At 39.4% G+C, this 15,852-nt stretch overlaps 1 protein-coding gene and 1 non-coding gene across 2 annotated transcripts in view; both read right to left on the bottom strand.

Annotated features, from left to right (window-relative positions):
- Nucleotides 1-9,986, bottom strand: part of KIAA1211L (KIAA1211 like) — a 40,876-nt gene extending 30,890 nt beyond the window's left edge. Inside the window, exons 1-2 of the mRNA XM_011382023.1 lie at nucleotides 9,917-9,986; nucleotides 2,013-2,181 (exon numbers count right to left, since the gene is read on the bottom strand). Of these exons, the coding sequence (XP_011380325.1) occupies nucleotides 2,013-2,181; nucleotides 9,917-9,986 (239 nt within the window). The remainder of the gene's footprint in view (nucleotides 1-2,012; nucleotides 2,182-9,916) is intronic.
- LOC111732442 lies at nucleotides 8,999-9,117 on the bottom strand. Its single transcript, XR_002777552.1, has one exon. It is a non-coding gene; the product is annotated as a 5S ribosomal RNA (ribosomal RNA).
- Nucleotides 9,987-15,852: the final 5,866 nt, after the last annotated feature.

Below are 15,852 nucleotides of genomic sequence, written 5' to 3'. Positions count from 1 at the left end.
GAAAGAGCTTCTTCATAGAAAAATTCCAGCTGACACATGTAGACTGAATGACAGAATTAGAAAAACCACCATTTTGCAATGAAATGATGGATATGTGCAATGGGTGTTAAAGCAATTGGTGGAGGAAACACAGTGAGGAGCCCTGCCCAGTGCTCAGTCTCAGAGCCCCCAGAAGTGGGACAGCCAGAAAGTTATGTGCCTTGTGATGTGGTGTGACAGTAAGTATCCAGTACTATCTTGAACCTAAATCTAATCAACTATCTAGATCCCCCTAATACTTTACAAGAAATTCCGAGAATATAAGAATGAGTTCTATCATACTGAGTGAAAGCAAAGCCAGAAAGCGGGATATTCTGCAAAGCAAATGACCTTGCTCATCCAAAGGATTAATGACATAAAACAAAGGAGAAAGGGGAACCGTTATAGATTAAGAGACTTAAGAAGCATAACCATACAGACACAATAGATTGGGGTCAGCTTTTCAAACCCACAGGGTCCCATAAGCTTTAATATGTGATGGATGAGAAGTTGCTGCAGAGCTAGAAGACACAGACTCCCAGAGGCTAAGGGATGCCTTTATGATCTCGCCTCCCCACCGCCCTGCTCTCTAAAAATCCTTATTTGTACTTCCCGGGCCTTGTTATATTCTGCCCTCAAGCTTCCTTTCTGAGCATCGATCCAGCAAAACTTTACCAGTAACTGGGGACCAGGCCCTTGCTAGGTGCTGGGGATATAAAGATGAAAAGGACACTGTCCCCACTTCTCATGGGCTCCAGTGATAAACAGGAGACGGACAAATGGACAGGTCATTCTGCACCCGCTCATCCCACCTGCCATACTCCTGCCTGGGCCTCTGTCCCCAAGACCAGAACTGTGTGTTCAAGAGATAGGAGTGGGTGAGGTGAGGGTTACAGTTTTCCGGGAGCTGGCCCAGTGAGGAAATTTATTAAGTAGTGCTGTTATCACGATAACGTCTCATTCCCCAAGAGTTTGGAGCACACTGATTTTAAAAATCTGTGTTCAGTGCATCCTCCCCATACTTCTCAAGGTGCGAGGAGAGCATCCTGCTACCATCGAAAACAAAACAAACAAAAATACCTGAAGGAAACACTCAAATCTTTCCTCTTCAGTCATTTGGTGCCACCAAGTGGTCAGTGTAATTTCTACTCCTTTAAAAACCAGGGAGGAGGCTGGAAACAGGAGGGAGGAGTGGTGCTGGGGGTGGAGGGAACAGGACACCATCGCTGGGATGCTGAAGTCTGTGACCCTCCTCAGCATGGCCTATTCCCCAATCTTGAGGGTCATTATGCCTCTGAAGAGTTTTATCTTCAAATTAAGGGCCAAAGTTGTTTAGAAGGAAACATAAAAGTTGGCATGGCAAAAAACCTGGTCTTTTCTTTCCTTTTACTCACAGATATAACTGCTAGAATAACTGGAGTATATGTATTATAACTATATTTTGGTGAAATACAAGTTCTAAAAATAAGGATTCCTCCACTAGGCTTCCCCAAAGTTTCATACCTACAGAATCTGTTCTTCTCAACAGTATTCTGGGATGATTTTTCTAAGACAGAACAGCAAAAGCCCCCTACCCCCTAACCCTGAACATTTTCTGGTATAGTATCCAGGCCCTCAAAAGAGTTTTAGGCCAAATTAAATCAGGGCTCTTATCCCTATCGTGCCACTTTCAGCTGTAGGATATTGGGCAACTTCTCCAAAATTCTGCTAAAGCTTGGTGTGCTAGTTTGTAAAGTGGTATACCTTACTTCCTGTCCCACAGTGACCACAGACATTTAATATATGCAGCACCTGGCACATGGCAGGCACCTAATAATTTCCCCGCAATGTTCTCCACTCCCATGTATGAAAAGACAGAATGGCACAACATCAGTGGGAGAACCCAGAAAACAGGCTCAGAAACCCAGCAAGTTACCAAGACAACAATACAGAGTGTTTCGGCACACAGGCCCCACCACAGAATATAAGCCCAGAGGATGCGATAAGCAACTTACTCTAGCTCATCCTCTGAGTCATAGCCCACTGCCCTTGACTCCATGGCGACGACCTCATCCTTCGCCTGACTTTGCTTCCAGGTGCTACTTCCTGTGGATGAAGGTGATTCCTTCCTCTTCTTCTTCCCGAAGAACTTCTTAAATGTTTTGAATTTGGATTTTTTCTTTCCTGTGAAGAAGGAACGCACAGAGCACTTACTAAGCCTGTGTGAGACATGCTCGGGAAGGGGGAAAGCAGGATTTTTGTCCATGCCTCAATGACTTGCTCCTGACAGTTTTTTTTTTTTTTTTGGTACAGAGAAGTTCTTGGGGTATCACTTCTGCACATCTGGAAAGAAATCTTGATTTCTGACTGTTTTGGACATTTAACAAAAGAGCCAACCAGGAAAGCTCTGGAGCAAGATCACAGAATCGAAGCACGAGCGACTGTCCTCTTGCTTGAAACCAAACTTTAATCTCTGAAATATATATAGTCAAAAGCAGGAAGTAAAAACTGATGAGGTAAAGGCCATGTCATAACCCAAATTATTTTTCAAAATAATCTTAAGCGCTTCATTTAGCATGGCCCTGAACACCAAGGACAGTCGGGAGAGGTCCAGCTTTGTGGACCAGAGGTGCTCAAGACAGTGCCAAGGACAGTGAGGAGCTAACATCTTTGGGTGAGAAAAATCATCAAATGGTGGTAGCAGCGCTGAGCCTGACTCGACCATGCTTCCCGTACCGTTACAATATCACAAACACTCGCAAGCATGCTGTCTCCTGCATTCTCACTCACAAACTCTGTCATATCCGGGATCCTGTGATTTCACAATAGCAGCTCAATCTAGAGTTATCCCTTTCCTTCCGAATTTACAAGAACTAATAATAGAAGGATGCCACATTGTAGGCTGTCTAATATATCCTGAAAATCTGCTAGAACAATTTGTTTTTAAGTAAATAAGCTGAATTCTTAAAAAAAAATGTAGTCTTTACATTTGGTTTATATTAATGCTCCCTAATGTAGAGAATTTCTTAGAATTATCTACTAGGATTTCCCATAATTGAGTAAATCCTTGCCCAAAGGGAATCCAGTGCTACAGCAAAATCTTCTTAACTTCATAGTGGAAGTTTGCTTACCTTCATAATCACAAAACGATTATGTTGTTAAGTGACGGTTCTCAATGAGAGTCTATGACACAGAAACTTATTAATTCAACTTCTTTAATGGTGACAGGGCCAATACAGGTTTTCTGTTTCTTGATTCTGTTTTATTAAGTTACATTTTGCTAGGAATCAATTTTTTCCAAATTTTCTAATTTACTGGCATATAGATATTAATCACATCCTCTTATTGTTTTATCATCCATACCATCTGTAATAAAGTTCTCTTTCTCAGCCCCGATATTAATTATCTTTGCCTCTCTGTCTTTTTCCTTTATCAGAGGTTTGTCGATTCTATTTGCCTTAAAAAAGTTTGGCTTTGATAATTCTTTCTACTAAATGTTTGTTTTTTTATTGTATTCATTTTTATTCTTATCTTTATCCTTTCCTTCCTCCTACTTTCTTCAGATTTACTTTGCTATCTTTTTAAACTTCTTGAGATGAATAGTTAGCTTATTAATTTTTAGGCAGCTTTATTAATTTTAGGGACTTTCTAAGCACTTGAGGATTTTCTTATCTTTCCATTTCTGATTTCTAACTTAATTGTATTGTGCTCAGAGAATATACCGTGTATGATTTGAATCTGTTCAAATTTGTTGAGACTTGCATTATGGCCTACCATAAATTTGTAAATGTTCTTAATGTGTTTGAAAATAATGTATTTTTCAATGTTTAATATATTTCTGTTAGGACAAAGCCTTTTTAAATTGTGTTGTCTAAATAGTTTGTATCTTTAATTTTTAATACACTTGTTCTATCAATTACTGATAAGGTGTATTAAAAAGTTCACTATAGATTTTATCTTTATATAACTACTCTAACTTTTAAAATTATGTAATACATAGAAAGGTAAATTTATTATCTTGCAGGGGAACTGAACCTTTTGTGAAATGCCCTCTTTAATTTTAGTAATGCTTTTTTGTCTTACATTTTATTTTGACTGCTATTAATATAGTGATGCCGGCTTCCTTTTGTCTGGTGTTTGCAAGGTACATGTTTTTCTATCCTTTTATCTTTAACTTTTCTGAATTCTTATAATTAAGAGAATTAGAGTCTTAGAAATCCAATTGGATGATCTTTAACTTCTAATTGGAAAATTAATTGAGTAGGCTACTTATACTCACTGTAGTTACTGATGTGTTAATAAAAACAAGTCTACTGTCTTAGGTGCTTTTTCTTAATTTCCTTATCATCTTTCGGATTAACTGACTTTAAAAAATTATTCCATTTCTTCCCACTTCTAGTTTGTAAACTTTGCCTTTAATCTCTGTTTTTCTTTTGGTGATTTTCCCTAGAAATTATTCTACACATTCTATTACAGGACAAGGCAAGGAACTTAGATTACCTTAATACTATTTTTATGCCCTACTGTTTTTGTTCTGAACTTTAAAAAAACCCAAAAGGCATCATTCCATGTATATTTAGATGCATTCACTTGTTTCTCTTTTCCTTTGCTTATAGTTTCTTTTTTCAGACCTTTCATCTAGGATGATTTTCCTTCTGCCTGAAGCGGATTCCTTCAGAATCTACTTTAGTAAAGGTCTGCTGGTGACAAACTCGGTTCTTATTTGTCTGAAAATGTCTTCATTTCTCTTTCATTCCTAAAACATACATTTTCCTAGGTATAACATTCTAGGTTGGCAATTATTTTTTTCTAAAGTTTTCTTTCAATAATATTGAAGCCATTATTTCACTGTTTTATGGCTTCTCATGTGGTTGTGCAGTCAGTCATCAATTCTTTGTACCCTTCAAGGTCATCTGTCTTTTTTTTTTCCTCAGACTAATTTTAAGATTTTTCCTCTTATCTTTGATTTTCTATATTTTCCACTCTATGTGAATTTTCTTTTATTTATCCTTCCTGGGATTTATCAGGTTTCTTAAATCTGTGGAGTGGGTCTTTTTTTTTTAAATCAATTCCAGAAAATTCTCAGCTATTCTCTCTTTTCCTGAGACTGTGCTTAAATGTATCTTATGCCCTTTCACTTATCTCTATGCCTCTTGTCCTCTCTTCTGAATTTTCCATTTTTTTTTTTACCATTCTATGCTACATTCTGTATGCTTTCTTGTGATCTATCTTGAACTGATATTATTTGCTATTAAATTCACTACTGAGTTTTTAATTGTAATAAAATACTTATTTCTAGAAAACCCATTTGATTGTTTTTCAAATATGGTACATCATTTAAAACATTATTTTTAAAATTACATACAGTAAAACTCAGTCTTTTTGATGTGCACAGAGTTGCATAATCACTACCAAAATTCAGATACAGAACTGTACCATCACCCCTCCTGATGCCCTTTTGTAGCCAAACCCTTCCCGTCTTTAACCCCTGATATGTTCTCTGTTCCTATAGTTTTGCCTTTTCCAGAGTGTCATATGGATTGATTCACAGAGTAGGAATCCTTTTGATTCTGGCTTCTTTCACTTAGCACAATGCCGTAAGAGATTCATACATGTTGCTACGTCAATCAATAGTTTGTTCCTTATTATTGCTGAGTACTGTTCCATTGTATGGATATAGCACTTTGTTTAACCACTGGGCAGCTGAAGGATACTGGGGTTCTTTTCAGTTTTTAGCAATTATGAATAAAGTTGCTGTAGGTTTTTATGTAACATAAATTTTCATTTCTCTTAACTAAACAGCTAAGAGTGGGATTGCTGGGTCATAAACTAAGTGTATATTTAATTTTATAAGAAACTGCAAAAATATTTTCCAAAATGGTTGTATCATTTTGTATTACCATCAGCAATATATGAGAGCTCCAGTTGTTCTGCATCTCAGCATTTGTTATTGTTGGGCGTGGTTTTGTTTTGCAATTCTAATAGGTGTATAGTGGTATCTCATTGTAGTTTTAATTTGCATTGGTTAATGACTGTAAGTGTTGAGCACTTTTTCATGTGCTTATTTGCCATCTGTATATCTTCTTAGGTAAAGCCTACTTTTTAATTGGGTTATTTTCTTACTGTTGAATTTTGAGAGTTCTAAATACTAATCTCTTGTCAAGTGTGATTTGCAAATATTTCTCCCAGTCTTTGACTTGTCTTTTATTTTCTTAATAGTATCTTTCACAGAACAAAAGTTTAAAATTTTGATGAGGTCAAATTTACCAATTTTTTCTTTTAGAGACTAAAATGTCATCTCTAAGAAGACTTACCTAATCCCAAGTCATCAATATTTTCTCCTATGTTTTCTTTTAAAGGTTTTATACTGTTATATTTATGCTTATAATGTATTTTAAAGTAATTTTTGTATAATCTATGAGGTATATGTCAATTTTTTTACATATAAATTTCAATTTCTCTAGCACTATCTTTTGAAAAGACAATTCTTTCTCTATTGAATTATTGCTACATCTTTGTAACAAAAATCAATTGACCATATTTGTTTGGGTCTAGTTTTGGACTCTGTTTTCTCCTATCTGTCTCTATGCATCTATCCTCAATATCCACTGGCTTAATTACTATAGCTTTACAGAAGGTCATGAAATCAGGTAATGTGAGCCCTCTAATTTTGTTCTTTTTTCAAATGTTTTCACTATTCTGGTTCTTTTGCTCTTTCATGTAAATTTTCAAATCAGCTTGTCAACACTGGAAAAATATCTTGCTGGGATTTTAACTGTTTCATCTTTACCCCTGCTCTCCTTCATCTTCGCCAGGTTATTTCAAAGCAAATCATTTCAGATTATTATCATTTCATCCATGTGGACTTGCTTCCTTCCTAAATGAAAAAATCTCTGATTCTCCATGGAAATCAAATGATTACTGGTCAATATTCTTGCTATAGAATATTGAACTGTGCTCCTCCCTTTCATTGTTGACTTATCAACATTGTACTCTTCCCCCACATGTACCAATACATCATTTTGTAGCTCAGTTTGGGGAGAAATGACATCTTATTAATACTGAGTCTTCCAATCCAAAACAAAATGTTATCTTAGTCTGTTCGGGCTTCTATAATAAAGTACCACAGACTGGGTGGCTTATAAATAACAGAAATTTATTTCTCACTGTTTTGGACACTGGAGGTTTGAGCTCAGGATGCTGGCATGGTGGTGGGGTTCTGGTGAGGAGCCCTCTTCCGTGTTGCAGACTGCCGACTTCTCATCATGTCCTCACATGACAGAAAGAGAGCGAGTGGCTCTCTGGCCTCTTCCTGTAAGGCCACTAATTCCACGCATAAGGGCTCTGTCCTCAAGACCTAATTATCTCCCAAAGGCCCACCTCCAAATGCCACCACCTGGGGGGTTAGTATTTAACATATGAATTTTGGACGGACACAAATATTCAGTCTATAATACATAGTACATCTCTCCCTGTACATGAGTCTTTGTTGATTAATTTAAACAATTAAAAAAAATATTTTTCCGTATATAGATCTTGTATACATTTTGTTAGATATATACCTATGTATTTCTTTTTATGGGTGCTATTGTAAATGGCACTTTAAAAATTTTTAATTATTTAATTGTTCATTGCTAGTATATAGAAATACAATTGATTTTTTTAAATACTGACCTTGTATAGTGCAACTTTGCTAAAGTTCCTTGAGAGTTCTAGGTACTTTTTTGATAATTTGTATAATCACAGTTTTATTTCCTCTTTCCATCAGTATCCCTTTTATTTCTTTATCTTGCTTTATAGCAGTAGTTGGGTGCTATAACACTTTTTATAGTTCCCCGTTTTTCCCAGATATTTTCTAACTTTTATTATCTTCAAACACAGGGTGTATGTTTGTTTTATAGCACATATTTGATAATTCTGATATTTGATGACTTTGTGTGTCCGTTGCCCTTGTTTCTGCCGTGTATCAGTTGTTAGCGTTGCCATAACAAAGCACCACAAACTGGGTATCTTAAACAATAGATTTGTTATAGTCTCACAATTGTTCTGGAGGCTAGAAGTCCAAGATCAAAGTGTCTTTGGCATGGTTAGTTCCTTCAAAGCGTTGTGATAGAGAAATCTATCCATGTCTCTCCCCTAACTTTTGATGGTTTGCTGGTAGCATGTGGCTTGTAGATGCCATCACCCTGGTCTCTGACTTCATCTTCACATGGTATTCTCCCTGTGTGTGTGTGTGTATATGTGTCCACATTTCTCCTTTTTGTAAGGACATTGGTCACATTAGATTAGGGCCCACCCTACTCCAGTATAACCTCGTGTTATCTTAACTAACTATGTCTGCAAAGACTTGATTTCCAAATATAGTCACATTCAGAGATACTGGGGATCAGGACTTCAATGTATGAATTTTGGAGGCTTACAATTCAACTCATATGTGTTGGTTCTCGTTAATGGTGCCTTACTGCCTTATATACCTGGTTATCACTGATTACATGTTTGTCATGGTACTGAAAATATTATTTTCTGTAATAACTTGAAGTCTAGTTAGAAGGCACATTACTTTAGAGAAGACTGTTTGCTTTTACCAGGTACCTGGGGTCACAGCCAGGCTAGAAATACTAATAGCCAAGTTCAAGGGTTGAAATTCTCAGAATTACCCATGGAATGAAAACTCAAGCTACAAATCCATACAAGGGTTGATTTACCTCTGGTTTGCTCTTATTCAGATTTTGTTGCTCCATGGCCTCCCAGCTTATTGTAGGAGAGTCTTCTGTTAGATAGCCCACCTTGACGAGGCCTGTACTTTCATTCTGACCCTCTCCCTTACCTTCCACTCCATGAAGACATGAAAATGAGATTAGTAAATGATCTGAGGGCAAAAGTGGCTTCCATGCTCATTTATCTCTCTGGATTACTATTTAAAAAAAAATTCTGGCCTCATTATTCTTTACTTTTAAAAAGATTTTTTAAAGAATGCTCTTATCTAGAATATTTTTTTAAATGCCTATAGCACCTGGTATTCCTGGGTGGTCTCCCATCCAAGTACTAACCAGGCCCGACCCTGCTTAGCTTCTGAGATCAGATGAGATCGGGCATGTTCAGGGTGGCATGGCCATAGTCTTGTCTAGAATTTTAAAATTTTAAATGGAAGGGGTTAGTCTGAATAACTTAGCTCATTATTATTTGAGGAAAAAAAATATTTAGTTTCTCTCTTTTTAAAAATTGATTCTTCATGGTGACTTCTATAAGTGCCCCAAACTAGCATCTATGGAAGTTGTTTCAGGCTAATGAACTACTTCTTCAAATAATAGTTGCTGTTACTTGTTAAAAAAAATAATAATTCAGAATCCCATAATATGAGAAATTTTGAAACTCATTTTTTCCCCTCAGGGTTAATTTTAAAAACCTCACATTATATCTTTTTATTATTATTATTATTTTTGGTATCTCTTGAAATGTGACAGAGAAAAAGTAGCTTCAATATGGAATAATAAGAAAAATATACCTATAAATATGAAATGGAGTCTTTAATGAGGTTAGCATCTGAAGCTAACAGCAGCTAGGATTTAATATTATTGAAAGCTGTTCCTCCTGAGCTATATGTATATAAAAAAATGACCACTAGCATTTTGACTTTAAAGAAGAGAGAGAGAGAGATCTTTGTTACCAAAACCAGGTGAGTATAAATAGCTAATCTATGGAAAAGGGACACTGTGGTGAAATTAATGTTTTTTAATGTCAATTTCTCAACTCTATGAGGACATGAATGGCAATATATGAATAATAGTAAACCAATCAATTGGTTGGGTAACTCTTAGGACATGTTTTGAGATGGTGATTCATGGGCCTGGAATTTAGCTCAGCAGAGAATATAACATCCCCTAAAAGAAAAGAAAAACAGGGGAAGCAAAGGCCTTACCTGAACTGTCTTCCCCAAGGCCTTCAGCGGCCTCCCGAAGCTTAAAGTCCATCACCCTCGTGGAAATCATGTCCAGCTCACTAAAACTAGATGGAAATTCATGTTAAGGAAGCATGTAACTGAAGTTAACAGGGAGTAACACAGTGGTGGTGACTGCTATTGCCCATGACCTCTCCTGCCCACACAAACCCCAGCAAAGACAGATTCCCAGGCAGAGTACAGGGCAGTCCAGCCCCAAACATGTCCACAGCTCAAGGTTAGTAACCACACAGGCATTTATTTAATCCCTGAGTGGAGCAATTTAATAGAAAACAGATAACTGCAACAAATGCTTCACCAATTTACACAATGCAGATTTGGCTCCTTTCTCCCCCCAAAAAAGTTTTTCAGAAATTGTTTTTTTCTTGTTTACTGTAGAAAATTTGGAAGATACAGAGGAGAAAACTGCCCATAGTCACACCAACCAAGGATAATGACAGTTAATGTTTCAATGTATTTCCTTCCAATATTTTTTCTATGCAAACGTTAGTACATGCATAGACACCCCATATAAGGAAGACAGACTTCCGGATTTTCTTACTAATATCACATCATTAAAATTCTTCTTAAGTGTTACTGTAATGGCTACAATATTTCAACATAAAGCCACACCATCATTGATTTACAGTGTTTCCTTTTTGTAATTTTTATCATGAAAATTTCAAACAGATAATAAAGTACAAAGAATATATAATGAACTTAACATATGGTCACTCTAGTTTCGTCTTCATCCCTTCTCCCTCTCCCTCTTCCACTACGTATTTCAAAGCAAGTCATCCCAGATATTATTATCATTTCATCCACAGGTACTAGACTTCTTCCTAAATAAAACATCTCTGACTCTTCATGGAAATAAAACAAATGGTCAATATTCCTTAATTGTGTCCAAAGGTGACTTTTTAATGGGGCACTCTACCCAACACATACGAACTCATCATTTATTTGGAAAGCTACTTCTTATTGGCAGTTAGTATGAATCCTCACACTTAAAAAGGGGGCTCAAATATTTAATTAACCAGTTAACATTTACCACTTGTATACCGCACATAATGGGACATGACAGGAGAACTACAAAGAAAATATTTAACAGAGGAAGAGAGTCATAGGTCTGTGCCAGAGCTGGGTATTTAGGTCTTCTTAAATATCAATGTCAAAATGCCCATCTCCTGACTAGTCAATTCACTAAAAGGTGAACAAAGCTACATCAGTATCACTTCTCAATTTTCATATAATTTGACTTCCTAAAGATGTCTGTTCGGCACAATGAAGGGGAAAACCCTACGTAATCATCTCAATTGATGCAGAAAAATCATTTGACAAATTTAACACCCTTTCATAATTAAAAAAAAAAAGCTAGAAAAACTAGGAATAGAAGAAACCTACCTCAACATAATAAAGGTCATACATGAAAAGTCCACAACAAACATCACACTCAGTAGGGGAAAACTGAAAGCTTTTCCTCCAAGATCAAAAACAAGATAAGGATGCCCACTCTCACTACTTTTATTCAACATAGTACTAGAAGTCCTAGCCACAACAATTGGGCAAGAAAAAGAAATAAAAGGCATCCAAATTGGAAAGGGAGAGTAAAACTATCTCTGTTTGCAGATAACATGATCTTATATGTAGAAAACCCTAAGGACTACACACACACACACACACACACACACACACACACACACACACATGATTGTCAAAACAAAACAAATAAATTCAGCAAAACTGCAGGACACAAAATGAACACATAAAAATCAGTTATGTTTTGATATACTAACAATGAACTTAAGAAAACAATTCCATTTGCAAAAGCCTCAAAAGGAATAAAATATTTAGGAATAAATTTAATCAAGGAGAGGAAAGACTTGTACACAGAAAACTATAAAATGTTGCTGAAATTTGATAAAGAGAAACAGAAAGACATCTCATTTTCATAGATTAAAAGACCAAATATTGTTATGATGTTCATACTACCCAAAGCAATCTACAAATTCAGTGCAGTCCTATCAAAGTCCCTGACCCCCCATATCTTGCTACTCAATGACACTGTGAGGATAGGAGGCAGCTACCAGTACATTTAAAGGAAAAGGCAATAGAGAAGGAAAAGCAGGAAAATATAAGGAGCAAACAGGAGAGTGAAAAGGGTGAGGATCAGTCAAGAGCCATCAACTCTGACCCTGAGGACTGACCTCTACAGCTGCCATTAAGCTAGAAAGTACAAGTGCCTGTTCTTTCTGCTGCGTGAACTTGGAGTTAACCACAACACCGGCAGTTCCTTATCGAGCATGTAGTATATCATCCGAATTACCTTATGTAATCCCCTAGAACTTTTAGTATTCTGATTTTGGAATTGAGACTGTAGATTATATCAGGTAAGTTTATTAACTGGTGCAAAGTGGCAAAGCAGAAATACCAACCTATGCCCTCATGCTATACTTAGGTTGGTACATGTTCTATGCTCTCTGCGTGTACTCACGTTGCCTGCATGTACTCATGTTGACTGCACACCCAGCATGGGAAGGCACCTTTGAGGCTTGGGATGCAGTGATGGATGGGACCAGTGTGGTCTCTGCCACTTGCAGGTGCTGACCCAGTGAAGGAGAGAGTGCTGAGCTATCCCCAGAGGGGCTTAGGGGAAGCTGAGACATCTGGAAGACACCAATCCCCCACCAAAATGGCTCTGCCAGCCAAGCAGCCCCTGTCCAGGGTCCAGCCAGAGCCCAGAGGCTGATAGAGCCCACGAGACCCCACACTGGGTATGTCAGGGTATCTAAGTCTGAGAGAAAGAGTCTGTGGCTGTCATGATACGTCATCTAACACTACCTTCAAAATGTCATCACCTCTGCACATTTGATCAATAGTCCCTGCCGGGAAGTGCTGAGAATATGGCGGTGTATGTAGCAGTGCATGAGCCCTGGGATGGCGTGCAGTGTGCCTACATCTGAACGTGAAGCAGACCCAGATGCTCGCACTTGTTTGTCCTGGGATGATGTGACTGTGACAAAGCCACACCAGGCAGAGGGGTCAGGAGCAGGTGGGAGGGTAGGAGGCACATCCTGCTGGGTTCCTGGTGCAGAGAGCACTGCCAGATGCCAAAGCTGCAAATGGACTCACATATGGAGGCAAATGCCACCCCCACGTGAAGGGAGGACAAATTGGGCTCACCTCAAGTGAGAGGGTCTTAAACCTGCTTGTGTTTTATGTCTCAAAAATTGTCACACGAACAAGAGTCAACCGGGTGGAGAGGGAAGAAGCCAAGACTTGGAAGTCAGGCAGCCCTGGGGCCAAGAGCCCATCCCACCACTCGCCAGCATGGAGTCTCAGTTTTCTCATCCACAGAATGGGGAAAATGATCCCTTATTCACCTGGAATGGGGAACATGCATACAAGCACTCACTGAGAACAGCGGTCGGTTTCCGCAGCTTGTTCCTCTCCGTGTGCCCATGAGTCTGAGTACAGGAACATGCGGCTGGCACACCTGGCAGCAGGCAAGTGTGGGTTTTATCTCATGAAGATGCATAGTGTCCTGTGCAAATGGCTCACTTAGAGCTACCATTATCGCTCAAAGATCAAGACACCTGGATTCCCAGATGAGCCCCGAGCTCCCCAGTGCCCTACAGCCCGATGGGTGGGAGTGAAGCCCAACCAAGTTAACAGACAGGAGCATGCCAGGCTATGGAGGCCATCGGCCCTGAGACTGCAGAGTGCGCAGAGAGAAGATCGTCCCCTTCACTCAGACACTCCAGGTTGGGGACGCCCTGCTACTGCTTCAGGGGGATGTCTTCTCTGTGGGGCCCAATGACCTGCTCTTATGCACACATCTCTCTACCCCAAATAAAATTCAAGGAAAAGCCCAAAGAAAAACCATAATCAGGAAGGCCAAGTGGCAAATACCCACTGTTCTCTGCCCCTCTCTGCTTCTCGCTGGACTCAAGGCTCATCAGGCTGCCCCACCGCCCTCCCTCCACCAGCTGCTGCCCTCTGCCCTCCCGATTGCTCTGATGCTCAAGTCCAAGCAAAGAAAGCTCCATCCCTAAATATGGACCTGAGGGGACTCCTTGGAGCTCTAATGAACTCAGAAGGGTGCTGGGTCTCCAGCCCCCTCAGCAGTTCACGGCATGCATCAGTGTGCATCCGGGAGCCTACAGAATCCAGTGGAGTCTTATGTCTAAAGGAGGCTCTCCGTGGGGGCTGGCCCCTCCCTCTGCCAGAACCCTAACTGTAACCACAGGCTTCTTCCCAGCTTATAGCAGAATGCCAGCATTAGCTGCAGCTTATATTGAAAAACCTACAAAAGTTTATTCGCTTGAAGAATGAGAATAGATTTTAATATGGTATTTTAAAGGTTTCAATCCATTATGTTTATCTACAAAATGCAAAAAAAAAAAAAAAAATCTGTGACCCGATTACACACCTCTGAGCACATAATTATGTAAGAAAGCGTCAGTGTTCACCCCTGCAGACCTGCTAATTCCAAACTACCCTCCAGGCCACGGTCACACCCCTTGTGGCATTCTCAGCCCCTATACCTTTCTTCACAATGCTCGCCAAGGCTGTCGACGATGAGGACCAGTTTGTAAGGTGTCTGCCTAACACCCCCTCCCTTCCCAGACTGTGTGCTCTAGGTGAGAAGAACTCTATGCCTGTCATAGCCATTGCTTCTCATCAGCACCTAGGACAGTGCCTGGAGCAAGGAACTGAGCGCAAAGCACAAAGACAGGTGACAAAACTCAAACGGTTTCTGGAGATGACCAGTACGGGTACAAACAGAATGAAAAGCAGCAGTGGAGTCATTGATCGGGTTCCAGAAGCGGATCTTTTTTCAAAATCCAATTGCAGACTGAGGAGGTCCTCCAGACCGGTGAGGTTCCTCCGGGGTGTCACTGGTGCCCGACTTTGTAAAAGCAAGTCATCCTTATCGTGACCCTTCTCGGTCTACGTGAGAATCGAAAGAAAGTGTATTTTCTTTACAGAGCAACATGACTTTTAAAAAGATGAAAAATATGTAAATCTGTACTGAAGCGATGGTGTTTTGGTGAGGCCAAGCTGTGTGTGCTTCTCTTCTGCTTTCCTCAGTGCTCACGGCTCCTTGATAGGAGTCTCCACGTCCTGGAGAAAGCTGACACCACCTTAGCCTGTGTGGCTATATCTGAGATTCCCATGGTGAGGGGTGGAAATTAAAATGAAGTAACTTTTAAGAAGATTAACAGCCCACAATCACAAATTCATAAATGCAGTTTATGTCGTTTAAAAGCAAATCAAAACAAATGTGAATTTGTTTGGCATTTGTGTGCCAAATATGCAGAAGATCCTAGCACCAATTCCAGACACCTATCTTGAAACTATAATCTAATAACAGGAGTCTTTTACTTTTCAATGTTCCTAAACCTCAGAAATCACCGAGAGCCTTCAGCATATTGGGGCTAGCTCGTCTTCCAGAGGCAGCACTCCTTATCTGTCTTTGCATGGGGCTCAGTGTCCAGCCACAAAAAGTGCCTAACAGATGTTTGCAGAAGGAATGAAAAAACAGGTCACATAAGGCACTTGTTCTTGAATTTCGGAAGAGCCAATGAGCCTAAAGACCATTCTTTGACTGTTAACATGTACGCGCCTGACAACAGAGCTTAGCTTCACAACCATTCAAACCCCGTTTAACGCATGTGTTTGAGCGGTATGGCCGTGTGCGTATTTGAATGGGTGGCAGGTGGGGGAAGCCTGATGCTGCCTTCCTGGAAGTGGGAGCAAAAACTGAACTCACATCCCTTCAGACTGAGGCCACTCTTGCCATCCCACACTGACAACTGCTCTTTGTTCTCTCTAAATGCCCTGAAGACATACCACCTCTAACCAGCTTGTATCTGCTGTTCACACGACTGGTGTCACCTCCATAGTGTTTATGA

This window comes from Pteropus vampyrus, unplaced genomic scaffold (assembly GCF_000151845.1).
Source record: "Pteropus vampyrus isolate Shadow unplaced genomic scaffold, Pvam_2.0 Scaffold461, whole genome shotgun sequence".
Lineage (NCBI taxonomy): Eukaryota > Metazoa > Chordata > Mammalia > Chiroptera > Pteropodidae > Pteropus > Pteropus vampyrus.
Note: the sequence above shows the minus strand (reverse complement) of the source record. Positions and strands in the feature narration are given on the sequence as shown.